Source organism: Panthera pardus, unplaced genomic scaffold (genome assembly GCF_024362965.1).
Source record: "Panthera pardus isolate Hobbes unplaced genomic scaffold, ASM2436296v1 HiC_scaffold_6, whole genome shotgun sequence".
Taxonomy (NCBI): Eukaryota; Metazoa; Chordata; class Mammalia; order Carnivora; family Felidae; genus Panthera; species Panthera pardus.
In genome coordinates, this window is record NW_026526991.1 from 6,638,000 (window position 1) to 6,665,241 (window position 27,242).

The window sequence follows — 27,242 nt, forward strand, 5'->3', positions numbered from 1 at the left end:
ATCTGGTGGCCCATGTGATGCTGTTCGGAGGTGGGGCCCGTGGGAGGTTTGAGGTCCTGAGGGCGGAGCCCTCGTGAATGGGATTAGTGCCCTTACTCGAGAGACCCCGGAAGGATCCCTTGCCCCTTCCACCACGTGAGGACATGGTGCGGTTGGCCATCTGCAGCCCGGAAGAGGGCCTTCATTGGAACCCAGCCGTGCAGGCACCCTGACCGTGGACTTGAGCCTCCAGAACTGTGAGGCATAAATGTTGTCTCTGAGCCCTCCAGTGTGCGGTGTTCTGTTACAGTGGCCCGAATGGATGAGGACAGTATCCTCGGTTTGGAACAGTTAGGAAAACACAGGTAAGGGAAGACAGTGCCTGTCTTCCTACCATCCAGAGTTAACGACTTGAGACAAAAATCTGGTTAACGTATTTTTCCAGGCAGCTAACATCAAATACATGCATGCACACGTGCACAAACATGTATTCTGAAAAATGAAACCATGCTGTGCTTTTTGTAAGTTTCTGTTTTTTCTTCTACGGAATGTAAGTTTTATGAGGGTAAAAGTTTTGACTCTTACGTTCCTATGTTCATGGTACACAGTAGGCATTTAGTATTGGCTGACTGCATAAACAGTCCATTGTGAATGTCGTGAGAAAAGCCAGGGTAGCATTGTAAGTAAAGAACTTGCCACAGCTTGCCCGTCTGGCATTCAGGTTGTTCCCACTTGTGCTCACTGTCGCCAGGGCTGTGGTACATGCCTTCACAGGTACATCTTTGTACGTTTCCCTCGTATTAGCCTCGGCGTGAAATTGCTGCCTGTAAGGGTGTATCCCGTTTTAAAGCTTCTGGTACACATTTTAAATTGCCTTCCAGAAAGTTTGTTTCTTCTGTCCTTGTAGGAGATTCGCGATCATACACCAGCCTGGTCAGCTTCTTCAAGTATCTTTTTTTATTCTCCTCAAGGCTGCCCTGGATCATTCGAGTCTTTACCAAGGGGATGGAAGCTAGTTTATGCCGATTCTGCTTCCCTTCTCTTTGCGTGAGGAATTCTGTTTATTTTTGTCTGTCCCATCTTCCTTCCCCCCTGTCTTAAAGTTAGAATGGTTCTTTCTCTGGAATACTACTCAACAGTAGAAAGGGATGTGTTTGTCACACAGCAGAGAGGAATCGCAAACCTGCTGCATGAGGGTAGCCAGAGTAGAGCGCGAAACTTACCAATAATAACAAAGCCTGCGAAAGGTCATCAGGGGCTGGAGGTGGAGGGGTAGAATTGATTGTGGGGGGCACGAGGGAACGTTTTGGGTAATGGAAAGGTTGTACCTGGCTGTGTATGTCGACACAACTCTGTAGCATACACTCAAGGTGGGCGTATTTTTATTGTGTCAAGTATACGTCCTCGGTAACACTGACGTCTGTGGGAATGATGGGTGGGAGGGGCTGCCCTCCACAGGACCACCCACCATGCGGATCCATAGCGTTTTCCAGGGAGCTGTGCGTGATGCCACGAACCTCTTAGCTTCCCTCGTAACCGCGGGCCGCGGTTAGGACTTCACTGTGACGGTAGATTTCCTTCTCGGTGAATGTACCGTGTTTCAAGGTTACTTTGCTGTGGATTTTCTGTGCCGCGTTCCTACAGACCACATTTGCGCTCGCGGGCAAAGCTGGTACTTTCATTCTCATTTCTGTGCTACAAGAGCCAAATCTCGACTTCCTACTGCCTTTCCTTCCTGGAGATAGATTTGCCTTTGTTTCCAGTAGGAGGAGCAGTGAGCTGTGCTTCTAAAAAGTTTCAAAAATCAATTCTCCAGGAGACAGAAAAGGAACTAAAACTTAGTACTTGGTTAAGACCCAGCTTTCAACTTTTTCAGGGCACTTGTATTTATAGTACAGATAATTTCAATATTGTCATAAGAAATGACCTGATGAAACTAGTTTTTTTAATGTTTATTTTCTTTGAGAGAGAGAGACAGACAGACAGTGTGAGTGGGTACGGGCAGAGAGAGAGGGACACACAGGATCGGAAGCAGGCTCCAGGCTCTGAGCTGTCAGCACAGAGCCTGACATGGGGCCCAGACTCAGACACCACAAGATCATGACCTGAGCCAAAGTCGGATGCTTAACCAACGAAGCCACTCAGGCGCCCGATGGAACTTTCTATATTGAGGAAAGTTTGTGTATTTTTTTCAGATAGTTTCATTTCTAAGATGGGAGGAAATACTGTATATTAATAGATAGAAATTAACTTAAGTTTATTGACTTATTTTGAGAATGAGCAGGCAGGCGCGGGGCAGAGAGGGAGAGAAAGAATCCCAAGCCGGCCCCGTGCTGTCAGCACAGAGCCTGATGCAGGACTGGAACTTACGAACCGCAAGGTCATGACCTGAGCCAAAACTATAGGAGTCAGACCAACTGGGCCACCCAGGTGCACCAATAGATAAAAATGTATAGACCGTTTTCTTTTGAGAACTGTCCTATCTTCCTTCCCTTCTGTCTTAAAGCCAGAACGGGTAGAATGGTTCTTTCCCCAGTAGTTCACTTTTTAAAAACTCATTAACCCCTACCCTCCTGATTTGTGCACGTTACCGTATGTGTGTTCTCCTTTAAGTTAGAAGGTTTTAAAAAAGCCACAGTAGTTTTTAAGAAGACCTCTAACCTCAATATTTCGATATACCCTATAGCCAGTGGCTGCCGGGGCTGGCCTGTACTGACTTCTGAGTCCATCGTTAAATGTTCGGAAACTTACACCGTGGAAACCAGCAAATGCGCTGATCGGGGCTCCCCACTCCTGCCTCCTCTCCCTGTCTCCCCCAGCCAGCAGACAGCAAACCACCGCGTTTACCCGGCTGGGGTATCCGTAGGACAGGATACCCAGGAAGGTTCTTACCATGCTGCGGCTGAAAAATTGGAACGAAAAGTCGTGTTTGTATCATCTGTGTGTTAATTTACGTAATTGTGTGCCTCTAAAATCCTGAGGGTTTTTTTTTTTTTTTTTTTTTTTTTTTTGTCCATGCCGCCGTAGTGAAAATAGTCTTAGGTTCTCACATTAACGTGCGTGCTTCTGCCTTTGGTATTTTGCGTGTACTCTTTTTTCTAGTTTCTGATACATTTTTGTCGCTCCTAGTGTGCTGTTTATCTCGTAGGACTGACGGGTCAGTTAGCTTTGTCTCGAGCCTTCGTCTTGTTGCTTGTGGTGAGCCTGGCCTTTCCTCTGAAAGTGAAAAATATTTCCTTCAGTTTTGTATTTTCTTGTATTTGTCCATTAGGAAAATGATGTTCGGGTTGTGGGTTTCTCATCCTGTTTCCCTCCGCGTTCCCCAGCTTCAGTCGTAATATGTTTCTGTAGTAGGCATTTGAACGAGAACGGGTAATCTTTTATTCCACAGACTGATAAGGGATTAAATATTTGTGCTATGCAGATAATACTTGCTTATTAAATAAAAAAAGTTCACACCGAAGTCAGCGAAACAAAAAGTCCTCATTCTCGCCCAGCCCTCCTGTCTTCTGCGGATATATTAGCGTGTACTTTTTTCTTTTCCTTTCAGAGTTTTTTGTACGTACACGCCTGTGTTTTGCCTCTTGGTTTGTTCCAGTACTGCTTTTTCTGTGTGTCTTGTGCACTTCCTCCTCCTTCACAGGTGAACAGTGTCTCACTAGATCGATCTGCCAGAACTTTCTCATTGACCGTCTGTCAACATACACCTCAGTCGCCTCCAGGGTTTTGTTTTAAAAACCTTTTCACAGATAATGCTCTGGTGTAGGTGTCTCTGCAGTTTTGGACCAGCAGATCTGGAATTATAAATTCCTGGAAGTCGAATCGCTGAGTCAGAGTCTGTTTATTTAAAAATTTTAGGAATATTTCTAAATGCCATACCAACAGAGCATGAGAGTATGTGGGTTTGCAGCCTTTCACTAATCTGATTTGATTACCATTTCTCGTTAATTGTTTCGTTGTCCAGCATGTTCATTTTTTTGTGTGTCAGTTTACCTTTTAAAATAAAGTTATTAGTGAGCATTTTCAGAAAATTAGTGTTTTTGTCACATATGCAGGAAACTTTTCTTTCCCCAGAGTTAATTGTTTGTTTGAATTTATTTATGATATTCTTAGCCTTTTACAAGTTTTAATTTTTGTTTTTAATCTAGTTAGGCTTACCAATTTTATCCTTCTGGTTTCTGAAGTTGTTTTAGTTTTTTGTTTTTGTTTTTTTTACATATTTTATAAAGCCATCTCCAGTTAGACTGTGGAAATACGCACCTGTATATTTTAGGGGTTTTTTTTTTTTGGTATTCTGTCCACATTTTTAACTGGCCTTGAATTTATTTTTGAGTAAGGAGTGAAGTATAGATCCAAGTGAATTATTTATGTCTTGATGATCCAAGAGTATATAATCTTTGGTAAAGGACGGCTTGGATTTGAATCTTGATTTCCTTTATCATTGGTGTCTGATCTTCATCTTGGAAAAGTTACCTACCCTCTGTGCCTCCGTTTCCATACCAGTAAGATGAATGGTATTTTTTTTAATGTTTAGTTATTTATTTTGAGAGAGAGGTGGGGGTGGGGGGGAAGCGCGTGCGGGAGTTCGCACAGGGGAGGGACAGAGGAAAAAGGAGAGAGAGAATCCCAAGCAGGCTCCGCATCATTAACACAGAGCCCGACGACATGGAGCTTGGGGCTAGTGAGATCATAACCTGAGCGAAAACTAGGAGTTGGACGCTTACCGACCGAGCCACTGAGGCACCCCAAGACAAGTGGTATTTCATGTAGGCATTTAGTATGCTGACTGGTACATAGTGTTTCCCAAATATTAGCTGTTAATTGTTGTATCAATGCCATTTAGTGAGTAATCTCATCCTTTCCATTAATTTTAATGTTACTTCTGTCATATATTAAATTCTTATATAATTTTGGATCCCTTTCTGTATTTCCAACGTTTTACAGAGAGAACCAGTGAGATACCAACAACCGTCAAAGAAGTCAAAGAGCTACGTGTTTTATAGGCACTGAAGGCCTGCTGGAATGACTTAAACGTAGATGCAAACGCTGGTCTGCGCACAAGGCAGTAATTAATTACATTCCAGCCAGACACAAGTGATCTGCCTTTCTGTAGATAAGAGTCATTTGCATAATTATCAGTTTTCCCCAACGTTAAGTTTTGTAAGGGTGAAGTTAATCTCGCCAGATGGTCTAGACGGGAGACAAATCTTTCTTCCCCCTCTTGTGTCCATTGCAGAGTCCTGTTCCTTTGATGTGCCTGTGTCTTTTTTCCCCAGAGCCCAATTTAATGAATATGGTTTTATAATACTTGTAAGTAGCAGAAGGACATCTCACTCATTCCTCTTATTTTTTTTATTATTTTTTAAGTTTATTTATTTATTTTGAGAGAGAGAGAGAGAGAGAGAGAGAGAGAGAGAGAGAGAGAGAATGAGTAGGGGAGGGGCAGAGAAAGGGAGAGAAAATCCCAAGCAGGCTCTGTGCTGTCAATGCGGAGCCCGACTCGGGGCTCAAGCCCACCAACTGTGAGATCGTGACCTGGGCCGGAACCAAGAGTTGGATGCTCAACCAACCGAGCCCCCAGGCTCCCCATCCTGCTTTTTAAGAGAATATTTTTCCTAGCTGTTTTTTCATTATTAGTTTCCAAATGCACATTAGAAACACGTTAGTAATAAAAGGATTCTAATGACTAAAATTGGGAATGTGTTAGGTGGAGATAAATTAATTTTCACTGGGGTTGATTTCAGTTAATGTCCTAGAATTTAGGAGCTGGAAGGAAACTTCTAGATTATCTCTTCCAACCCTCTGATTTTACTGTTATCTCTTTATCATGGAAAATTTCCAGCAACTAAGAGAAAAAAGTATCCTGCAAGCCCATGCCCTGCATCAGCAGCTCTCCTCTCCGTTCATTACTTTTCTTGTTTTGTCCACAATCCCACCGTCCGCCCTGCGTTGAAACAAAATTCCCACGTGTTTCATCAGCCCGATGTTTTATGTGTTAAAAGGTGATGAGTCACACAGAAGTAAACTACAGTTAGCACACACCTAAAAAATTAGCAATGTAATTATAATACTCAGACTTTTCCCATTATCCAGTAATTTTGTTCTAGTTTATTCCTTTGAATCAGGATACAAATAAAGTCCATGCACTGCAATCAGTTGCTGTATCTCAGATATCCTTTAATATCTATGGTCTCCTTTCTTGCCCTGCCCCCCCCCCCCCCCCCCCCCCGCTAGTTCTTTCTTTCTTTTTTTTTTTTTGCGAGTTCTTGATGGAAGAAACTGGGTTGTCTTATCTGTAGAGTTTTCTACAGTTTGGATTTTGAGTGTAACTCCATGGTGGTGTTTAACATATTCTTCTTCTTTTCCTGGCATTTCCTGTGACTGATAATTAGTTCCAGAAACCTGTTCACATTTGGTTAGGTTTTTGTGTCTTTTTTTTCCAATAGTGTTTTATTGTTGGCGATGAGTGCCTTCATCAAGAGGCACGTGACGTCCGGTTGTCTCTTTCTGTGATGTTAGCACTTGTAAATGACTGTTCCCTAGATCCCTTCATTCTTTGGGCATTGCAGATGGTGGTATCTTGACTTTTATCATTCAGAAACTTCTCTTAATCCGCTATTAGGTTACCCACAGTACACCGTGTTTATGAAAAGTACAACAAATGCTTGTTTTTTTCCTCCCCCTTTGATTATCAGTCTTCAGAGTAAGGAGTTGGTTTTGTGGCATCATCCAGAGGTGATGAGTGAATTGTTTAGGTTTTCATCACCATCGTGAAGTCATGGTTTTAAAGCCACTTGATTTATCTTCCGTCCACTTTAGCTCTAATTCTTCCTGATGTCCTAATGTGCCATTGCTGGCCAGTGGGACCTTCTTCAGGTTGTTTCTGGTTCCTTCTGACGGGATCCCGATAGTCGCTCCTAGTTTCTTTGCTCTCTCTGGCATGTATTCTGCCCCAGCCCTCGAACCGATCAGCCTCTTCTGGAAGGAGGAATGGTATCTGGCGATGACAAACAAGGCATTAAAAATATGCGTTGTTTCTTGCTGTTTATTTTGAGATTTCAGAATGGTAGATTAAAATATTACCTTTAAATCTCCTAACTGGAGAAAAATAACTACACAGTTAGAGTTAACCCACCCGAGTAATTTATTTTTCTTTTGAAGAGTGTTATCTTTATGACCTAAATGTATAGCATCTACCACATTTTGTCAAATAGCGTGTACTTTAGAAACTAGGGTCGAAATCTGCAGAGGATTGGATTTTTGACGTTTTATTCAGATCACCTAATGCCATATGGTTGGTAGTTGGTAGTCTCTTGTTCGTGTAGCCCATTTGATGATCAATTATTACGTGAACTGACATTTTCAAATAATACTATCTTCTCTACCTTCCACCATACTGCATATGTGAGTTTATATTTCCCCAGAAATAATGCAAGTTCCTGCAGCCAGAGTTCTTTCGACCACAGCATTTTACAGGATTCCTGTGGACAAGAAATTAATGTATTTCATGGGATATTTGTATCTTTAAAGTAGAACTTGCTTGCTGGGAACACTTTAAAAAGAAAGTATTTGCATAAATGTTATGTACGTAGCTAGTAATTTTGAACATTTGCTCCACTGTTGGAAGGTATTTTTGCTTGAATAAGAACTTTTCTGCCTCTTTGCTCCCGGAAGACACATAATGACACATAATCTTGCGTTCTTGATGGCTGATGCTGCTGGTAGTGAAAATGATTATTCACGTACATTTTTAATACTTCTGTCTCATTCGTGATCGTTTTGTCTCTCTCTTCAGACACTCTCCACAAGCACCACCTCTTTAGTAGTTACTGTAATATTCCATCCTCTTACCTTACTTGTAACAGTTGCAGACCATGTAGCTTGACTTAAAAGTCACGTTTTCTGTTTTTAGGAGGCGTTGGCCACGATTAGGCTTCTCGATGTCTTGTGTGAAATGACCGCCAACACCGATCTGCTCAGCTATCTGCAGGTTTTCCCTGGCTTGCTGGAAAGAGTGATTGGTGAGTGAAGTGTCACCCTTATCACCATGTTTCATTGAGGAATCCTCGGCTCGTCACGCTGAAATAGAAGTCCAAACACAGATCCTTAATTTTCATTGTATTGGTATATTTTTGCGATTATTTTTGGAATAGTCTTTCTTAACAAGAATCATTGTGTTTTGGTAACAGCTCAGGCTTTTGCCACTCACCTGCTGTGTAACTCAGGGCGCCTGGTCAGTAGATGAGAGACCTCACACGTGTTCCACAGGCTGCACCTCGTGGGCGTCTCCTCAGGGGTGTGTGGTGTGGGGGGTCGTGATGATGGGGGTAGTAGTTTCAGTGATGATGATGGTGCCTTTTATATCAGTCTTCCAAGTTTGCTAGTAGATTTTTCCCAATTACCTTCAGGGACACAAAGAATAGTGCCCTACACATAGTAATTATGCATTCCGCTCTTAGAAGAAAATGGTTTTACACAAGAAGCCATTGTCTGGAACACCGTCTTTGCTAAAAAGCTGTTTGCAGCATAATTCAAGTAGGACCCGTTCCTTGTGGTTAGCCATGCTTATGGTGTTGTTATTTGCTGTTCTCTGTTTTTTTCCTTTAAAAAAAGATCATATTTCTGGTGGAGATGCGTTCTCCAAGAAGGATGAATTGTGTCTAGGTGGGCAGACAGGTCAGCAGGGAGCTGTAGAAGATATTTAGAATCTCATGTGAGTGTTTTGTTTTGAGTGCAGTGCTTTTAGCGGTGATCAAAATAAAATGCCACAGACCTGCGAAACAGAATCATTGTTGAAACCCGTGCGTGCAGCCAAGGCAGCCATGGGCTGTCCACCCGACTCTGCCAAATTACTACCCTCTGTGAGCTTGAGTTCTTCGTTCTGACACGGAGAAAATGATACTTGCCTCTACTAGGTTTGTTGAGAGTGTTAAATGAGAGAATGTGGAAACACGTCACTGCAGCTTCTGGAGGATGATCTCTTTTCGTGTGCTGTCTGAGAGGCATCTCACAGAGCATTACAGTGTTACTCCTTTTGAATGGAGCCAGAATAGATTTCTGGAGACTACATGCTGCCTTCTGATGATCTGCACAATGAGAAAAAAGTCAGCATACTTCTTGGTTTCTGTCCTGTGGCTCACTGCAGAATAGGTATTGCATTTTCGACTCAGCGGACTGTGGTTGTCACATGAGTTCCTTCATAAAGAAAGAATGTGGGGTTGGAAACCTCCTTATAAGAAAGATAGCAGAAAATTTTTAGCTAACTTCCCTTTGTGGATAGAAAGTCCAAGTCGGGATGATCCCTGTGGCTTATCTCCCCAAAACCCGAGTCATGAAAAAATTTAAAACGAAAGAAAGAGTCTTCTACTTTTCATTTAAAGAAAGCTTTATTTTATAACGGTAAAAATTTTCTTCTGGAAAAGAAAGTTTATTGTTTTTTGTATAGATCTTTTACGACTGATTCACGTGGCTGGCAATGACACTACGAACATCTTCAGTACCAGTGGTTGTGTAAAAGCAGAGGGTGACGTCTCAAACGTGGCTGAAGGTTTTAAGTCTCATCTTATTCGTCTGATTGGAAATCTGTGTTACAAGAATAAAGATAACCAAGACAAGGTAAGATTATTTCTGAGGATGTTTCATATGTATGTGGCTTCCTTTAGAATGTGATATTTAGGATTTAGAATACGTACACTTTTCTGGAATGAAAGTTTGCTTAGAAGGTAGTTGGAGATGCTGGGTATGTGCATATATCCCACAGATAGGCATAATGTGGCATATTTGTTTATATCAGGGTTTGTATTTTTATAGTGTTGGCTTTGTATGTGTCCTCCGTGTGTTTGAGTCAGTCTCTTTTCTTTTTTTAAAATTTTTTTTTTTAACGTTTTTATTTATTTTTGAGACAGAGAGAGACAGAGCATGAATGGGGGAGGGGCAGAGAGAGAGGGAGACACAGAATCAGAAGCAAACTCCAGGCTCTGAGCCATCAGCCCAGAGCCCGACGCGGGGCTCGAACTCACGGACTGCGAGATCGTGACCTGAGCCGAAGTCGGACGCTTAACCGACTGAGCCACCCAGGCACCCCGAGTCAGTCTCTTTTCTTATAAAGTATCAATGTTTGTCCAGAGCCTGGGCATTTGAACACATTCTTACTATCACGTAGGAAATAGTCAATAAAAACAGGTATTTAAAATGCTAGAAATTTTCAAACACACAGTAGATATGTAATAAACGGTAGTTATGGGCCATTATGTTAGTAATAAAAAAAAAAACCCTTAAATCTGTGACCAGCATTTCTGGATGATTGCATCATAAGCATTTCTTTTAGATATTTTGAAACTGATACAGTATTTAAGTATTAAGTCTTTGGAAACTCAATAAACTGCCCCTGGAAACCTCTTTTGTGCTGAATAGCTTAGGTGGAACTACACTGATACACGAAAAGATGAGAAAAAAGATGGCAGGAGAATCGGACCACATGCTTAACACTGAATTAGCCTGCCTCTATTTCACTGGAATTTTCTTCGGGTGGCACTTGTTTTGCCTGATGAAATAGATCAGATGTATGTGTGACAGATCTATTTTTTCCAAGATGGCTGCAAACTCATACCTGGAATTTGACTCTGCTATTCTCCCATCAGGGATTAGCATTTATTTCCCCATTCTCCTCAGTGTGATGACTAAAGCCCCGTGGCTCCTTTGAAGAATAATATATGGTGGGAGTGATCTTCCACCATTTCTGATACAGCCGTTGACTGGTCTTGGAGATTCCGTTTCTAGCCTCGTAAAAGCCAGTAACCGTGTAAGATGTGCAGATTCCCTGCGATCACTGTGCCGTGATTTTGCCAAGTCTGCCTGGAGAAGCCCTGGAGGATGAACCGTACTGAGGAGAGTGAAGGAGACTAGTCAGGGAACGCCAAGGCAGCAGACGTGGGATCAGGAAACCATCTTGGAAGGTTTTTGGGTAGTTGCTCAGATCCTTAGTTCCAAGCTCAGTTCCCTAGTTGCACGGCAGAGGCCACATGAATCGGAGACAGCCTGCCTGACAGAGCCCTTTCTGAATTTGTGACCCGCAGCGTTGTGGGAAGAAGTGAAAAATTGGGGGAAAAAAACCAAACACCAAGTTGTGTGGGTTCTGCTTCTGTTAATGGCCCTGTGTGCTACCATTGGACTGGTCCTCCTGCAGATGATACTTGTAAACTCTGGACAAAAGACAGCTCTGTGAACATAATCAAATTTGACACAAACCGGCAGGTTTGGGAATTGAATTGCCGCTTGGAAGAAGGGAGCAGCCCCGTGTGTGCTGTGCAGGACAATTATTAGAGCTCTGAAAGAAAATCTGTACTCCCTTCACCTTCAAGATGAAATGGACAGTTTGGAGTAATCACAGCCGTTGGAAAGCAAAGGAGGGACTCCCAGGTGGGAGAAAGCAAGCCCCGGATTCTGGGCACCAGTCGCCTGAGCCCATGCCGATGCCTGAATCACACATGCAGGGCAGGCTCCAGGCAGCTGAGCCAAGGATAAAACGATTGTACTGAGATTTGAGCTGCCGTGCCAGAGTTTACAGTTTAACTCCATCCAAGATCATTGCTTGCTAAAACAAAAATATTCAGCATTTTCTAGAGGAATAAAATAGAAACCAGAGTTTCTGTGGCCTAGCATTCGCAATGTCCAGGATACAGCCCACACTTACTGTAAGCACAAGAAGGTATGCCCCGTTTTCCAAGAGAAAAAAGATGGCCAACAGAAACTGCAGGGACACAGACATTGGGTTTAGCAGACAGAGGTTTTAAAGCAATTGTAACTGTGCCCAAGGATGTAAAGGAAAATATGCTTCTAATGAATGAAAAGATAGTGTAGCTCAACAGAGAAATAGAAACTAAAAAAATACAAATAAAAGTAAAAGGGCCAAATGGAAAATTGAGAACTGAAAAACACGGTATCCAAAATACAATTTGAAAATTTTACTGAACGAGCTTGACAACTCCAGAGAGGTGACAGAGGAAAGAGTCGGTGTGCTTGGAGATAGAACCATAGAAGTCATCCGATCTGAAGAACAGAGAAAAGGTTGACGAGAAAACGGTCCTCTGACGTCTCAATTCTGTGTGTTGTGCATCGTTGATCATCGGAATCATTTCTACAGGATGTGGCACGGAACCAGATGCCAGATAGCTAGCTCAGATGTGCATCCAGCATCTCGACTCCTCCCCACTTTCAAGCAGGTATGAGTGAAAGACTCCGAGTCCCCTCCCCACCCTGGAAAGTTACTGGGCCGATTTTTGTGAGAGAAAGGTGATCGAGAATAAGAAACACTTTGCCTTTTTTTTTTTTTTATTTTTTTATTTTTTTATTTTTGGGACAGAGAGAGACAGAGCATGAACGGAGGAGGGGCAGAGAGAGAGGGAGACACAGAATCGGAAACAGGCTCCAGGGTCCGAGCCAACAGCCCAGAGCCTGACGCGGGGCTCGAACTCACGGACCGTGAGATCGTGACCTGGCTGAAGTCGGACGCTTAACCGACTGCGCCACCCAGGCGCCCCACACTTTGCCTTTTTAATGACCAAGACTGCCTTTCTTGAGGAGCACAAAAGAGGTGGCTTTTCTTGTGTTTAACTATTCTTTTGTTGCTGATTTGGATAGGCCTCTTATAGGAACAAAATGTAGTAACCCTTAAAAGGCTTGTGAAATAACTCACTCAAGTCAGGATCAGGTTGCACCATAAGTCAATCTGGAGTGTGCCCAGGTGCCGCTGTGGAGAGGTCATCGGGGCCCACAGGAAGTCGGTGGTACGTTCCTTCACGTGTGTGATTGCTAATAGCCCTCCTGGTTTCTGAGCAAACATTCTCGAAGGAATGAGAAAGGTCATTCTCTGACTAGAAGAATGCCCCTGTTGCCCCTGCTTTCTTACTGTGCCAACGAAGTGCCTTCCCTGAACCCATTCCTTCTGGGGTTTGTTTCTCCTTCCAAAGAATCTGCCACGGCGTCACAGTCCTAGAAGCTTCTTCATTCTTGTAGTCAAATCCTGGTTCTCGCTGGCTGTTAGACATTGACCTTGGTCATTGTTGCCTCCAGGGAAAGCAGTCACGCGCATTAAAGATAACTTTAGTCGCGGTGTTAGAGAGACAGAGGATTATGCGGCGACCAGGCTCTTGCTTCCACCCACATTTGGGCCCAAAGGGAAATTTGGCTCTGTCTCTGCTCTTAACTCTGTTTGAGTTAGGGGGATTTTGTGCCGCCTAATCTGATTTGGTTCATTCTTCACCCAGAGGAAGGGACCGATACCCTGTTGAGTGTTTCTTATGTCCCAGCGTTGTGCAGGGTGAATTACATGTGTTACCAACTTGGATATTTGTATCAACCCCGAAAAGCAGGCTCTGTTAACCGCATTTTAGGAGAGGCCACCAGGTTGGTGAGTTGCCCGGTCCAGAGTAGTATTTAGATTTGTCTGACTCTGAGCTCCTGGGCCTGTACCATCATGCCTGCCTCTCATTTAAGAGCGTTCCGGGGTTTGCAAGAAGAGGTTTACAACAGGCTTCCTTCCTGATGGACCTCAGACCGAAGGTGCTGGCGGCTGGTGAGTCTGCATCTACTAGGCCAGCCGGGCCCCTTGTGCCCAGTCTTGGCTCAAGTCTGGCACTCCCGGGGACTCGCACCTCTGTCTCTGGTTCATCCACTCGTCAAATGTGAATGTTCCCGGCTGTGGGGACCTTTTGTTGGATGAAACAGACGGGTATCTCTTCTGTGAAGCTTCCACTCGAGAAGCATCTAGGGCCTAATTATCCTTGCCTCTTTGAACTAGGATCCCAAAATGATTGACAGATTTTCCTAGATCTTTGTGCACTGCCTGGTTGCTTGGAGGTCTGATCAGAAGCCGTTTAAGCCCAGCTGGGTCTCTGTGCTTGTCCGCGTAAGTTCATTCTTTGCACTGAATGTGGGGCCCCCGCCTGGATGGCACCCTTTACGGTTGTGGGGCCCTTTCCCTGTTATAAAGATCCTTTTATCTACATTCGTTTAGTGGAGGCTTCGGATGCCTCTGTGGAAAAGGCTAAAAAGACACCATCATCATTTTCTAAATGAGGAAACCAAGGCTCAGAGAGACTGTGATTTCGTTCAGTTAGCATTTTTCGCATAGAAACTCCTGCTGCGCGCTCTGGAGGAGACTGAGTCACCTTCGTAGGGAGGTCTGCGTGGCACCGGTACCTCTGACGAAAGCCCCTGTGGCCCCCCCTCCCGTCCGCGAGGAGCAGGTGAGGTGTGGTCCTGTGGGCGGGCTGTGCCAGCTAGCAGTCCCTCTGTCTCTCAAGGACAGGAGCCGACTGCACCATCGTGACAGGAAGGGTGACAATCCCCCTTTGCGTTTGTGTCTCTGGGCTCTGGGTGAGACGGTCCAGTGTGCCTGGCCTCGGATGGAAGTTTATTTCCCCAGGCCTCCCCTGGGTCTTGAACTCTTAATTCGCTGCCCGTGATGGGTCGTGGTGTTTCTTGAATTGCAAAAGGGTTGCTAGACTCCCTTTTTCCCAGGTCGTGGTAGGGAGCTGTTCACAAACACTTGGTGACTTCTGTTCTTACCTTGTTTTCTGTGCTCGACAAAACATAGTATCTCCTTGCTGCGTCTCTGGTGATTGGTTTACTTTTAAACCTTTGTGGACCTGAAATGGAGATTCTGTTTTGGTTTCTATTGTAAGAAGCACATGGGTATCAATGCCGTAAACATGAAGAAAGCATTCTTTGGCTGCTTCTTTGTTAGCCGAAGGAATGCATGGTTTACTTTTTTTCTTCCCTGTTCTCTCCTTCGCTATTGTCAGAAATGCTCTAAGGGAATTCTTCATGAGAAAAAAAAAAAAAAAACAAAACCAAACACGGTTGCTGGTTTTTTCCATAAAGCTAACTGCGTGTTTTCAAAGCGGATCAGCAAATGAACTAGTTTGTCTGCCTTCATTTCCCCCCAAAGAAGTTGTATCGACTACACCGGGCCCTCCGCAGTTTGGGTTATTTGGTCCATTCTGCCAAAAGGTTTGTGGAAATGCTGCTCAGTCCCTCTTTCTCCTCCTCCCTGATAGAAAAGATTCCCGGCATTCGCACATATGTTGGATCCCATGTGTTCAGACATATGCACACAGAAAGCTTTCATCACAGCCCTGGCTTCGTTTATTTAAAAATAAGCCTCCAGCGTACGGAAAAGTCCAGCACGTGAAGACCGTGCGCTGGGTGGGCAGCTCTGAGTCCCAGGCCCGAATTATCTGCTGCGGAGGTAGGTGTCATTTAGACACGTGGAAGACCTCTGTGCTCTGTTTTCGACGAAGGAAGTTCTGCCCGTTGTGTTACCCTCAACATCTAAATGGTGCCTCCCACACAGCAGGCATTCGGGAAGTGCTCGCGTGGGGATTTATGGTCAGCGTCTCCACACGCCGAACACAGTTTTAGGTTCTGGAAATAGAAAGCAAGCAAGACATGACCCTCCTCCTCAAGGAGTGTGTATTTTACCATAAAACGTCCTTATTCTGTTTGCAAACAGAGACATGTAGTGAGAATAAAACCACTTTTCCACGTGAAAATCAAGAGTTCCTCTAGATTTGGGGTTCCGTAATTATTTTCGAAAGTCTTTTATGTTTGTCACGTATTTGAATGTATTCTTACTGTAACATGCCTTATTTTGATTTGACTTACCCAGATCTAAATTTTAGACTATAAGAACATCTGCAAAGCGTACTATTCGCAAGGAGTTAAACGATATTTTTTTAACCCCAAATTTAGCTTTATAGATCCCAGTGTACTTTTTTCGTTAAAAAAAGTTTTAGACTAAACACTTGTTAAGCGATCATAACATGATTGTTTTTCGTTGCTTTTTTTTCTGGAGGGGGACTGGTACCGTCAGCTTTTCGCATCTAGATGTGACGGGTCAAGAGCAGGCCAGCTGTTCGACCCTTTTCTATGATTTCTTTCTATTTGACATGTTCTCAACCAGCATATTTGCCTATCAGATCATGAACCCGAAATAATCAGTTGCTATTTCCTAATCCTTTTTCTAGGTTTGTTTATTTTTGAGAGAGTGTGAGCAGGGGAGGGGCAGAGAGAGGGGGAGACGGAGGATCCGAGGCAGGCTCCAGGCTCTAGGCTCTGTCTGAGCTGCCCGCACAGAGCCCGACGCGGGGCTCGAACCCACGAACCGTGAGATCACGACCTGAGCCGAAGTCGGACGCTTCACCGACTGAGCCCCCCAGGGGCCCCCAGTCATTTTAGTGAGGCCGTTGCTCTTGGGGAGGGTCACTACTTGCTTTGTGCTGCGTCCCTACTGCTGGCTTGTCGGTTCCCCCGGGGAGTTGATGGGAGCGCAGGGAAGGGAATGCCCGACGAGTGTGGGGGGTCCTCCGTGCTGCTGTATGGTGGGCCCTGCGTCCTCATGCAGGACCAGCACCTGCGTTCTCGGCCTGTGGGTTCTTTACCCAGGTGACCGTAGCTTGGCCTTCAGTACCCAAGGTCACAGGTGCCTTCTCTGGTCACTGCAGGGAAGGCTTTCCACCCACACTCACCTCTGGAGCCCATACCTACTCCTCTTTACCCCGACTTTATCCTGGACTCATACCCTCAGTTTCTGTATGTGAATGTGTTACTGGCTGTGGATTCTGGCACACGTGTCCGTATGCAGGTGGCTGTCATTTATGGCTCCAGTGTAACACACACGTGTAAACTGACCCCTGGCAGTTCATGCAGTGTCACTCACTTTTACCTTGGCAAAGCCTGGTTCCTTCCCAGTCATCTCTCCACGCCCTCCCCCCCCCCCCCCCCCCCCCGCCAACCAGTGTCCTTTCATGAGATTGCTCTCCCCAGGTCTTCTCGGCTGGTAATACCATAACCTGCACGCTTTGCCACGTACGTAGTTTTCCATTTTTACGGAAATCTTCCACCCGTACCTCCGTGCCTGACTACTTGGGGGGTTTCAGGTAGGCTGGTGCAGACATCCCGGCAGTGGGTTCTCCTGCCCGTGGCTCCTCTGTCTTTGCGTGCTTCGTCACATTTGGGTCCACAAGTAGACGTGATACTCATACAGCAAGCTGAGAATAGTACAGAGAACCCACGCGGAACCTCGTGGTTAGACACCCCAGATCTGCCTCGTAGTTTTACCGTCTCTTAGCTGTGTAGGCTTGGACAAGTGATTTAACCTCTCTGAGCCTCAGCTCCATCACGTGTAAAACACCTGCCTGTGTGGCTGGAGGGATGAAGTGAGATCGCGTGCGGGAAGTGGCTGACAGCATGTGTGTGGCCTCTGCCCGCCGCTCCCCTCCCGTCCCACTGTAACTGAGAGGCTCCGCTTCAGTCAGTGTCTCCCAGTGCCTGTATTTAAATGGAAATTTATGGACAGCACCTCACGGGTATTTACACAGTTTAAAGTAACCCTCACATACCGTCTTCTGTGTTCAGCGCTTTTCTCATAGATGGGGCTTTTGGAAGGAAGTAAAATGGAGTAGACAAAACTTTCTTTAGGACGGGAATCCTTTTTTCCGTGGTCACTTTGACCACACCTGCTCTCTGAGTTGAATTTCTCTTTTGTTATTGCCTAGGAAAGAACCGAAGGGTTTTCTCTGTGGGTCCCTGAATCCGTTCTAGCTCACTTCTGAGAGCGTGTTAAGGAACTTTCACGTTACAGGGACCTGGCCTGTCTGGGTTAGCCTGTGTCTGTCCTCTGTCAGAAACAAGTTGCCCAGAATCGCAGTTTATTGATTTGAAGATTGAATGTATAGGCAAGATCCGGCTTGCTTAGAATTCCTCTTCTTTGTAATGTAATCCTAGTTCAAGAAATATGTCAAAATTCATAAATCAAGCTGTCACCATTAGTTTCCTGAACCTACAGTTCCTGTTACAGTAGGTGAAATTAAAATTCCTACCTAGAGGACACATACCGTGGCTCTGCTTCGTGCAGCTGTAAATTTTTTCTTTTTAAAGACCCAAAACCCCTTTTTGTGTCTTGTCACGGAGCGGTCAGCTTGTTCTTTCGGAGAAAAGAGGTAAATTATTTAAAAGGAGGAATCATACTAAAGATGTAAATAAAACGTAACAGCCTGCTGGTGGCTGTTGTTTCACTCCTGCACACGAACCAGGCCCCAGGCCTGGGCTTTCTCGAGCATGCGGCCTCCTCGGCCCTCTTCCCCACCGACCTGTAAGCTCCTTGAAGGCAGCACGCACCCTGTCTGGTGAACCCCTGCCACAGCTCCTGGTGTGCGGCACAAGGAGTCCGTGAACCATGGATCGGTGCCCCCCGTGCTGGTTACTGAGAGTTTGGAGGAGTTAAGTTACTCGCTGGGAGCGATAGCAGGCTGCATTCTGCCTCCAGAACCAAACTCTGCCGGCTGGCCTCTACTGTTCTGCACCTACCAGAAAAGGACGTTTGAGGCTTGTCGCTTGAAACCTTTGACCAGCTTGGTGAGAATCCTTAGAGCAGGCACGTTTTATAGAGCAGCGCATGGGGAGCTGGCGGTGGAGTCGTTCTGGACAGCGGTCATGTTCCTTGGTTCTGGCCGAACCATTTTCTTTGTTGTCTGAAGTGCCCCAGGAGTACGTGACTTCTTGGAGGTCAGCGTAGAGACCTATGTTCCTGGGACGTGCACATTCGGAGAAGCATGATTGATCCATCTCCTACGTACCGAAAGGAAGTCATTGGGCAAGTATTTGTCTGCGGTGACTCAGCAGTTTGTAAAAGCCTGCAATCCGATTTTCTTAACTGCCACTCCGTTTTCTTTACTGTGCCTTCTGATCAGTTTCTAGACAACAGGGATTTTAAACGGATTCATGTTTCACGGTAAAAACAATTATTTCACAGTATCCATAACAAGAAATAGCTGAGACTTTAGGTGACAGAAAACTAGCCACGTAAACCGAGACAAGTACCGTGTTCCTGGGTGGAAATGTGGGGATATTGTAAAGATACTGTTTGGTACCGTTTTTACACTGCTTTATCTGTTTATTGGTAGGCCAATTATATCCCCACTAAAGGGGAAAAAATCCCAGAATTTTGACCAAAAAAATGTGAAAAGAATTAGAGAATTATTTTAGCAATATTAAGATATACTTAAAAAAATATTTTTTTTAATGTTTATTTTGCCTGAGCAGGGGAGGGGCAGAGAGAGAGAGGGAGACACAGAATCCGAAGCAGGCTTCAGGCTCCCAACTGTCAACACAGAGCCCGACGCAGGGCTCGAACCCACGAACCGCGAGATCGTGACCTGAGCCGAAGTCGGACACTCAACCGACTGAGCCACCCAGGTGCCCCCAAAATAAACATACTTTACAGCTAAAATAATCGACAATGTCCAGAGCGTATAGGTTGGTGGAACAGAGCGTGTACTTTGGAAGCAGATCCCAAGAGGGGAGAAGGCCCCATGTGACCAGAGAGGAGAGGGAGCTTGTTAACTATTTGAAAAAGGCTAAGCTTACCTGGAGGAAACACGAAGACAAACTTGTGTCGATTAAGGAATAAAGTGTTACGGATAGAACTCATGGGAATCTGGAACAGCACATAATTAACTTGTCAGAATAACCAGGGATATTTTATGGAGCAGGAATAATGAAGATTAGCATAGGTAGGACTGTAAATAAGGGAGGAACTCGGGGCGCGGAGCTCCTGTCTGGGTTGGGCTAGATAGATAGTACGTGGCTGATCGTGAGCAAGTTATTCATCCTGTCTGTGACTCGGTTTACTCAACCCAAAATGGAGTCATGGCAAAGGGTGGCTGTGAGGGTTAGATAATCCGTTTAGGACAGGTGATAAGCCTTTAGTCAAGGGCAGCTGTATCTGTGTTACCAACTTTTCCATAATTGGAAATGTTTAAGTAAATTACGGTAATGTGATACGCAGCCAATAAAAATCGTGTTTTCAGAGAACATTTATTCTCTTGAAACAGTCAGTGCTCAGGATAACATGCTCGGTGGGAATTCAGCACAGGACACAATACTGTATCTGAGGAGCCACGCGTTCATGTGTATCTGTGTTGTAAGCGTACTTTAGAGGCACGAATACATATACGCGTAACAAATGGATCCCGCACAGATAGACCACAGCTGTCTCTGGTTGGTAAAATTAGGGTGGGTTTCATTTTTTCTGGTATACTTGTTCGTAGTCTTACAGTGAATGTGAATTTCTTTCCTAATAACGAGAAGGTGCTATTCAAAAAGGAAAGGGATGCATGTCTAGAGTTCCTGATAAGAGAATATACTTCGTTCGTTGGTGACTGAAATAGTTCTTCATTCTACTTTCCACGGTAGGGACGGCATCTTGACCCCCACTCCCTGGCCGAGGTCTGGGGGCTTTAACAGTTACAATTTCAATTACATTTTTAATTGAAAGATTCTAATAAGCAAAACGTTAGCATACAACGTGGATATTTTGCTAATGAATAATAGTGGGGATGGAGGTGGTAGGTGTGTGTGTGTGTGTGTGTGTGTGAGAAAGAGTGTGAGGGGGAGTGAGAGAGAAGAAAATATAAAGATGATTCTTCCAGTGTGTTAAACTTCTTCCCCCCCCCCCCCCGAAAGGAATAGAAATTTGAATTTACCCTTTATTATCAGGTGTTCTGTTTTGGGTACATTAGCATCTGCTGAATGCTCAAGTATCCAAGCTTTCTAGCACATACCCCAACCTAGTGTGGATCTGAGTACTTTGACATTGTGAAATCTCTTTGTGTCTCCCCAGGCTCTCCTTCGTTGAGAAAAGCGCTCTTTCAAATATTGGAGAGTCTCCCATTTTTTTCAAAGGCTAGAGTGGAGCTGTCTGTCACGCATCTAACACAGTTTTGATCCTTACCATATTTTGCTTTTTCTTTTTTTTCTTTCCCCCCTGGCAGCAACTAAAAAGAGGATCAAAGCCACGTTCCTTTAATGGCCTTGTTTTCGTCAGCGCTTGAAGTCACGATCGGACTGCGCCCTCCACCCCTTTTTAAAAGCCTGTCGCTTGTCTTGTCCTGATAGAATTGAATTTCATACCCGTTACATTCTAGTGGACCAGGAATGATATTTAGTCCCAAGCTGTGGATTTTAGTTTGAATTTAAATCTGCTGCTGTGTTGCAGTCAAGAGCGAAGTCGGGAATAATTCTGAGTTCCCGAGTACGAGCGAACATGCTATTTGGCGTAGGGGCAAGAGCTTTTAGTTCAGCTCAACAAATACGTGCCTGCCATATGCTGTGTACCAGCCAGCGCTGCAGACACCGGGAGTGCAGAAATGGATTTGGCCTGGTGCTTACTCCCAAGGGGGAGACAGGTGTAAAAACAGATCGTTCCAGTAGAGTAGAAAGTGGTGGGCGAAAAGTATTCCGACGGAGTAGTAGAAATGCTGTAAAGGCTTCGTACAAGTGGCTCACCTTGGAGCTTCCTGAAGGGCCTCCAGGATCTGGGCCTTCAGGGAAGAATTAGGAGCAACGGGGCCGGTGGAGGAAAGGCTTGGCTTTGGGGGCAGGTGGGTGGGACCCCCTGCCTTGGGCCTTTGCTGGGGCCTGAGGGGCGGGGGGTGGGGGTGCGGAGGTGACAGAGCGGCGGGCCATGGGGTTCTGTGGGCCACGCCGACGGGCTCTGAACTCCGCTGGAGGAATTGTGTGTCCTCGTAAATTTATTGAAGTATCTTTCAGCTCTGAAAATGGTTTTGGGTCTCCTTCACACCCACATATTCCTTCTTTGTGTTCTCTGTGTGTGTTTTATCCTTTGCCGAGCTTCTTCCCTCTTTCACATTGCTTTATTATTTCTAGCCGTTGCGGTAGAATTTTCTCATTTGTCACCCCCCTTCCCCAACTCCTCTCCCCTCCTCTTCCCTCCGTCTCCCTCCCTGTGGTTTGCCCGCAGGGATTTCTCGTGGTCCCCTGGGTCGTGCACTTGTTCACAGAGGAGTCTGCTTCTGCTTCCCGTCTCCTGGGGCCCTCGAGGGTCCACAGATCCCACGTCTCACCAGTTTCTGTATTGTTATTTCTTGACCAGGGGTTCCAGTGGCACACCAGCAGTGTGGACCCTGCACCTCCCTGTGGACGTGGCCCCATCCCACCCCCACCAGATCTTCGGGCAAACTACAAGCCTCATTAAATGAGCAGACAGAGTTTTCAGCCTGTGGTGGGGCCTCATTCTGCACTGGGGGTTTTCATTCTTGGTCACTGCCCTCTGAGGGCCACTTGCCTGCACCCCCACGGTGGTTCCGAAATCCCAGCCTCTAGGGACTTCGTCCTGGTCAGATGCTGAACACCTTCCCTTCGTTTCTGCATCTTGAGTGATGCAAAGCCTGCCCGGTGACTGGATAGCGCCCAGGACCCCTCAGCCGTAGGAGGTTAGGTACAAAGGCGAGTCCTGTGGGCCACGCAGAGCCGCCGGGACCGCACGAGCAGGTGAGCACCAGGGTTTACTGTGTGAGCCTCCCCGACCGCCCGCCTCTGGCATCTGTGCACTCTCACCTTCGGCACGGGAAAATCTTGATTTCAGGGGAAAAGAAAGTTTAAATTCGTTTTTCTACTAACCGACAAGGCAGCCTTGCACCTGTCCCTTAACTTCTCAGAGTCTCCATTTCTTCCGCTGTAGATAAGATATTACCTGCCTCACACACTCGTTGTGAGGATTAAGTTATCATTGATGGGGATGACATTTTTTTTTTTAATTTTTAATGTTTATTTACTTTTGAGAGAACGAGAGAGAGCAGGGAAGGGGCAGAGAGAGAGGGAGACACAGAATCGGAAGCAGGCTCCGGACTCCGAGCCGTCGGCACGGAGCCCGACGTGGGGCTTGAGTCCACGAATCGTGAGATCATGACCTGAGCTGAAGTCAGACCGACTGAGCCACCCGGGGGCCCCAGTGGTGATAACACTCTGACTGCCTTCTCTGAGTGCCTCCTGTGTGGCCTCGAGTGTGGCGTTCTGTACGCGTGCTTTATTTCATCCCGTCCAGTTCCACAGCCGTGTTCACCGAGTCGGTCTGCCTCTCCAGGCTCAGCGTGGTGGGGAAGGCCCGGCTCCCAACAGCGTCGATCTCAGTGCTGGCTCAGTTCCCCGAAGCTCTCGGAGCAGGGCCTCGGCCTGTCTCCAGCCGGCCCGTGAGCAGGCCGCCCCCGTGAATGGGAACCGAGAGAGGGGAAAAAGCTAAGGTCCTTTTCCGCCTGAGCTGCGTGTAGATGGTCGCTGTCACCCCTGCCCCCCCCCCCCGCCCCCCCAACCTACTGGCTCTCTCTTGGGTGCAGGGCCTGGGAAGGAGGACCCTCTGGTCCCCGCTCGTCAGGTTAGCCCTGTAAGCCTTCCAGGTCAGCTTCGGGAAATCTCGTGCCTGTATGGAGCTGCCGGTATCTGCGAAGAGCCGCCTGTCACCTGGGCAAGGAGGGGCCCTGGTTCTCAGGACGCCTCTGTCTTCCCTCTGTGTTTCATGATGCTCGGTGTCCCACTATTAACCCTTTGCTTCTCGTAGTTCCCATTTGTGTTAAAAGGCAAAGGCGCCTTGGAGGGAAACGCTTGAGAGCCGCCTCGGTCTCCCGTGTATCTGTGCGACGCGTTGCCGTCTTTCCCCTGATGGTGAGGACAGCCCACGCTTAGCTTCTGTGGTCCGTCACGGTGGTCTGTGCCTCGCTCAGGCTCTTTAATGGTAATAACTTGGACACCTACATTTTCTTCTGGAGAAAAGTCATTAGTTGCCTTGGCCGCTTACTTCGATTGGAAAAATAAAATTTTAAGCCCTGTTCAGGACCCTGGAAAATAAGTTACTTCTAAAATGAGAAACAGCAGCAGTGACAGTGTTAGGAGCAAGTGTGGTGCCCGCTGGGCCGGAGACGCCTCGTCAGCCCCTTACAACTGTCTGTGCATTTATCCTCGTGATGTTTCCTGGAGTAGGGTGTATCATCATCCCTGCCTCACAGATTTGTAAACGGAGGCCTACCGGGGTTGCCGAACTTTCGCAGGGTCACACGTAGCGAGTCAGCAGTAGAGCCACGTAAGAATCCGGGCAGCCCGGCTTCAGACCCAGGCTCTGGAGCCGGCCACCCCGCCTCCCAGCTGCCCGCTCTCCTGTCCGTGTTTGGCCTAGACTCATTGTCGGCTGGGTCTCTGGGATGGTTGTCCGCTGGGGACATTGTGAGCCAAAGACATGATTCTTCCAGTTTCTCTGTGTGGCCCCGGAGTCGGTTTCTGTGAACGCACACAGAATACCCAGTATCAATCTTTCAGTGCAAGAGTCAGTTTTTTGTGAATTAAGTTTAAAATAGGATTGTCTTTGCTCACCCAGACGATTTTTAAGCTTTGAAAGGCTGACATTTCAAAAAAGAGGTCTTGATTAAAGAAACTTTTATCTACTAATACATAATACATACACACACACACACCCAGGCAAAGAGAATGTGTGTTGTTTAATCATTTAAAGAAAAATCCAACTATTAGCATTAAAAGAAAATAGCTAAGCAGCATCTATGATGAGCTTCTTAAAAGGTCTTTCCAGTTTTTGTTTGATGTTACCTGAGGAGGCCCTCGGGCACGGGGGCCGCTCTCCGAGAAGGGCAGGAGACCAAGCGGAGGGGCCTCACCCAAAGCTTCCTTGTGTGTGTGCTGGGGAGTGATTGTCCTTTTCAGGTTGAAGTGTTTGTATTATTGTACATCTTATGTTACAAATCCTTCCCCAAGCCGCACTTAGCTCATGTTACTCTTGGACATTTGAATAATTGCTTTAGCGTGAGACTAATTTCTGGGTGTGATGTAGTGACAGTGTTGAATTTACCCACTGGAGAAATCCAGCGGGGAACTTTCAAAGTAAGTCCTTTCCGCGGCAGAGTTGGGGCCCGAGGGCTGCCGGAGCTGAAGTTCTGTGTGTTTAATCCCATGGGGACCGTGCGTGACCGTGGAGGAGGAGGGAGCCAGGGTGAGGACTGTCACTAAGAGGACAGACACAGTTTGAGATGTTTTCCGAAGCAGATCACACCCTCCTCCTCCTCTCTGGGGCGAGGAGTGACTCTGGGTCTGCACCTGCAGCTCCAGAACGGACAGCCTGGGGGCTGGGGGTGTGGAGGAGGAGGGCCGGGAAGTCTGAGCCGGGAGGTGGGCGGCGGGGGTGTTGACAGGAAGAATCCGACTGGCAGGCCTCTGGGAGCGGAGGGGAGGGCGTGTCTCCCGCCTGCTGGAATTTCAGCCCTGGCAACTCTGGGGCTACATCCTCCTCCCTCCCCTAACCAAAAACAAAGCAAAACAAAAAAATATCTCAGCGCTTCAGTGCAGCGAGGGGCAGTACCAGCTGCCCTGCTAAACGGCGGGCGCGGGCGGCCTGCGGAGGTGCGCCCTCCAGCCGCCGGGCCCCGGCGGGAGCCCTCGGAGCCGCCCCGAGCCCTGGCCCAACCCCGGGGGTCCCCGAGGGGTGCGCCGCAAAAGGGAGGAGTGGACGTTTCATTCGGCGCTTGGAGAAGGAGATGGGTCCTTTCTGGACTCCTCTCAAGACAGATTTCTCATCTCGAAAAATCATTTCTAGCAGTTTTAGAAGAAACCTTAGTGCAGCACTGGTAAATACGGACAAAAACGTGTTGGACAAAACGTGTTGTTTTCCACATACACAGAGGACTCGGGGAGTCTCGTGGATACTAACCGTATGGGTCAAATTGTTTTGGAATTTTAGTTACCAAAGTTTTGACTCAAATTCTCAGTTGGCATTTCATTTGCCTTTCAGTGTTCTCCGCCTTCTGGGTCGTTTTTCTAAACCGTTCAGCTGGGCTTTATTAGGAAGTTAAGCACCGATAACGCTTCCCCGTATCTGACGTAGTCACTGAAGTGGCATTTATTAGACTTCTGTGTACACCGTTTATTGGTTTTATTTCAATTTGCAAAAGAGGAAACACAGAGTTCAGCTTTTGTGCGGAGATGCACAGACTCAGATTACAGTTGACGCTCCCAAGTTGGTATGGCCGAGAGTGACTCGGCCCCGTCGCCGGAACGCGGCCGCAGGAAGGCTCGTGCGGCGGTCGGGGGCCCCGGTGCCGCTTCCACGGACCCTCAGCCCTGTCACCCTGCGCTCCCAGGCTCCCAGCTGTCCCCCCTGCCCCCTGCCCTCCCCTGGGAAGTCGGTCTGTGGCCTCCCTGGCAGTGCTGTCGTCAGGAGCGGGGGAGCGCGGACCGTCATCGGTGCCTCCGTGTGGCGCCACGGGCTTTCTGGCCATTTTGGATCCGTGTACAAGCTCGGTGGGTGAAACGACAGATCCGTGGCTTGAGATTCACCTGCTGTAGTGTCGTACCTCATTGTTTCTGGTTCAGAACTTTAGATTCAGGTGACTGCTTTTGAAAAACCGAAGTTGTCCGTGGACTGTCGCACCTGATGGCAAGAGCGCCTCCGAGGTGTGCCCGTCCACGGCTTCGGGGATTCTTCGCCAGTGCGGTGTTTTGCGCGCGGACGGTTATCTTTAAGATGTTGTTTTCGGTTGCCAGGCGTTAATTGAAACGCACACTGGCCTGTGTGCCTGCGCCTGCACGCATGCCTGCACGCTCCGCAGAGCGCCAGGAGCTGTGATCTAAAGTGGAATTGATAGAGCAGTGTGTAATGTGTTATATTTAGGCGGGCTCCTCGTACAGCTTCATGTGACATCTCGTTTGTTAAAAGCCCGAGGCATCAGTAATCTTTATAGCAAGAATTCTAGTGCCGTGTTATGCATTCCAGGCTCACTGTCTCTTCTGCCCACTAAATATATGGCTTTTATGGGCTTATAAATCATGACAGTAGGATTCGTACATACCCGAAAACGAAGGGATTAAATCTTTACAGGGTTACCAAGATTTAATGTAATTTAGACATTATTCTTACTTAGAAGTAACGTTTTTATCTAAAGGCAGCGTATCTCATATCTTTGAAGGGAATCCGAAAAACATAGCGCCAGAGGAACGAATATTTGTTAAGAGTGTACCGTGTGCCAAACGCTGTGTTCAAGTGCCAGGGCGGAAGGACGGGAGAGAGGTGGTCCTAGCCCTGGAGGGACATGCACCTAGAGGAGGGTGCCGAAAAGGAAAAGATTACCGTGCTGAGAAGTACTGTCTTCATGATAGACGTAAGAGGCCGGTACTGTGTGGTTGGGGACAGACGGGCAGGGCGGAGGAGTCCCCGTTCTTCTCGTGGCTCCCAACCTTGAAGGAAGAAGGGCTTCCCGAGGGCGTTGACGCTGCACAAACTTTCGGGATAAGTGTTTAATGATGTTGTCAGCAGACGCCGGGTTCACCTAACTGTTCATAAATTTTTCCCTCCCTCCGTCTCTCTCCTTCTTGGCAGCTAAGGAAGACAGAGGGGTGGGTAGAACAGT

General features: G+C 46.7%; 1 protein-coding gene across 4 annotated transcripts in view; it reads left to right on the forward strand.

The window, feature by feature from the left end:
• Window positions 1-27,242, forward strand: part of ATXN10 (ataxin 10) — a 167,409-nt gene that overhangs the window by 65,521 nt on the left and 74,646 nt on the right. For all 4 annotated transcript variants that reach the window (XM_053895388.1, XM_053895389.1, XM_053895386.1 and 1 more), the window contains 2 exons: window positions 7,892-8,000; window positions 9,425-9,594. In XM_053895388.1, the coding sequence (XP_053751363.1) occupies window positions 7,892-8,000; window positions 9,425-9,594 (279 nt within the window). The remainder of the gene's footprint in view (window positions 1-7,891; window positions 8,001-9,424; window positions 9,595-27,242) is intronic.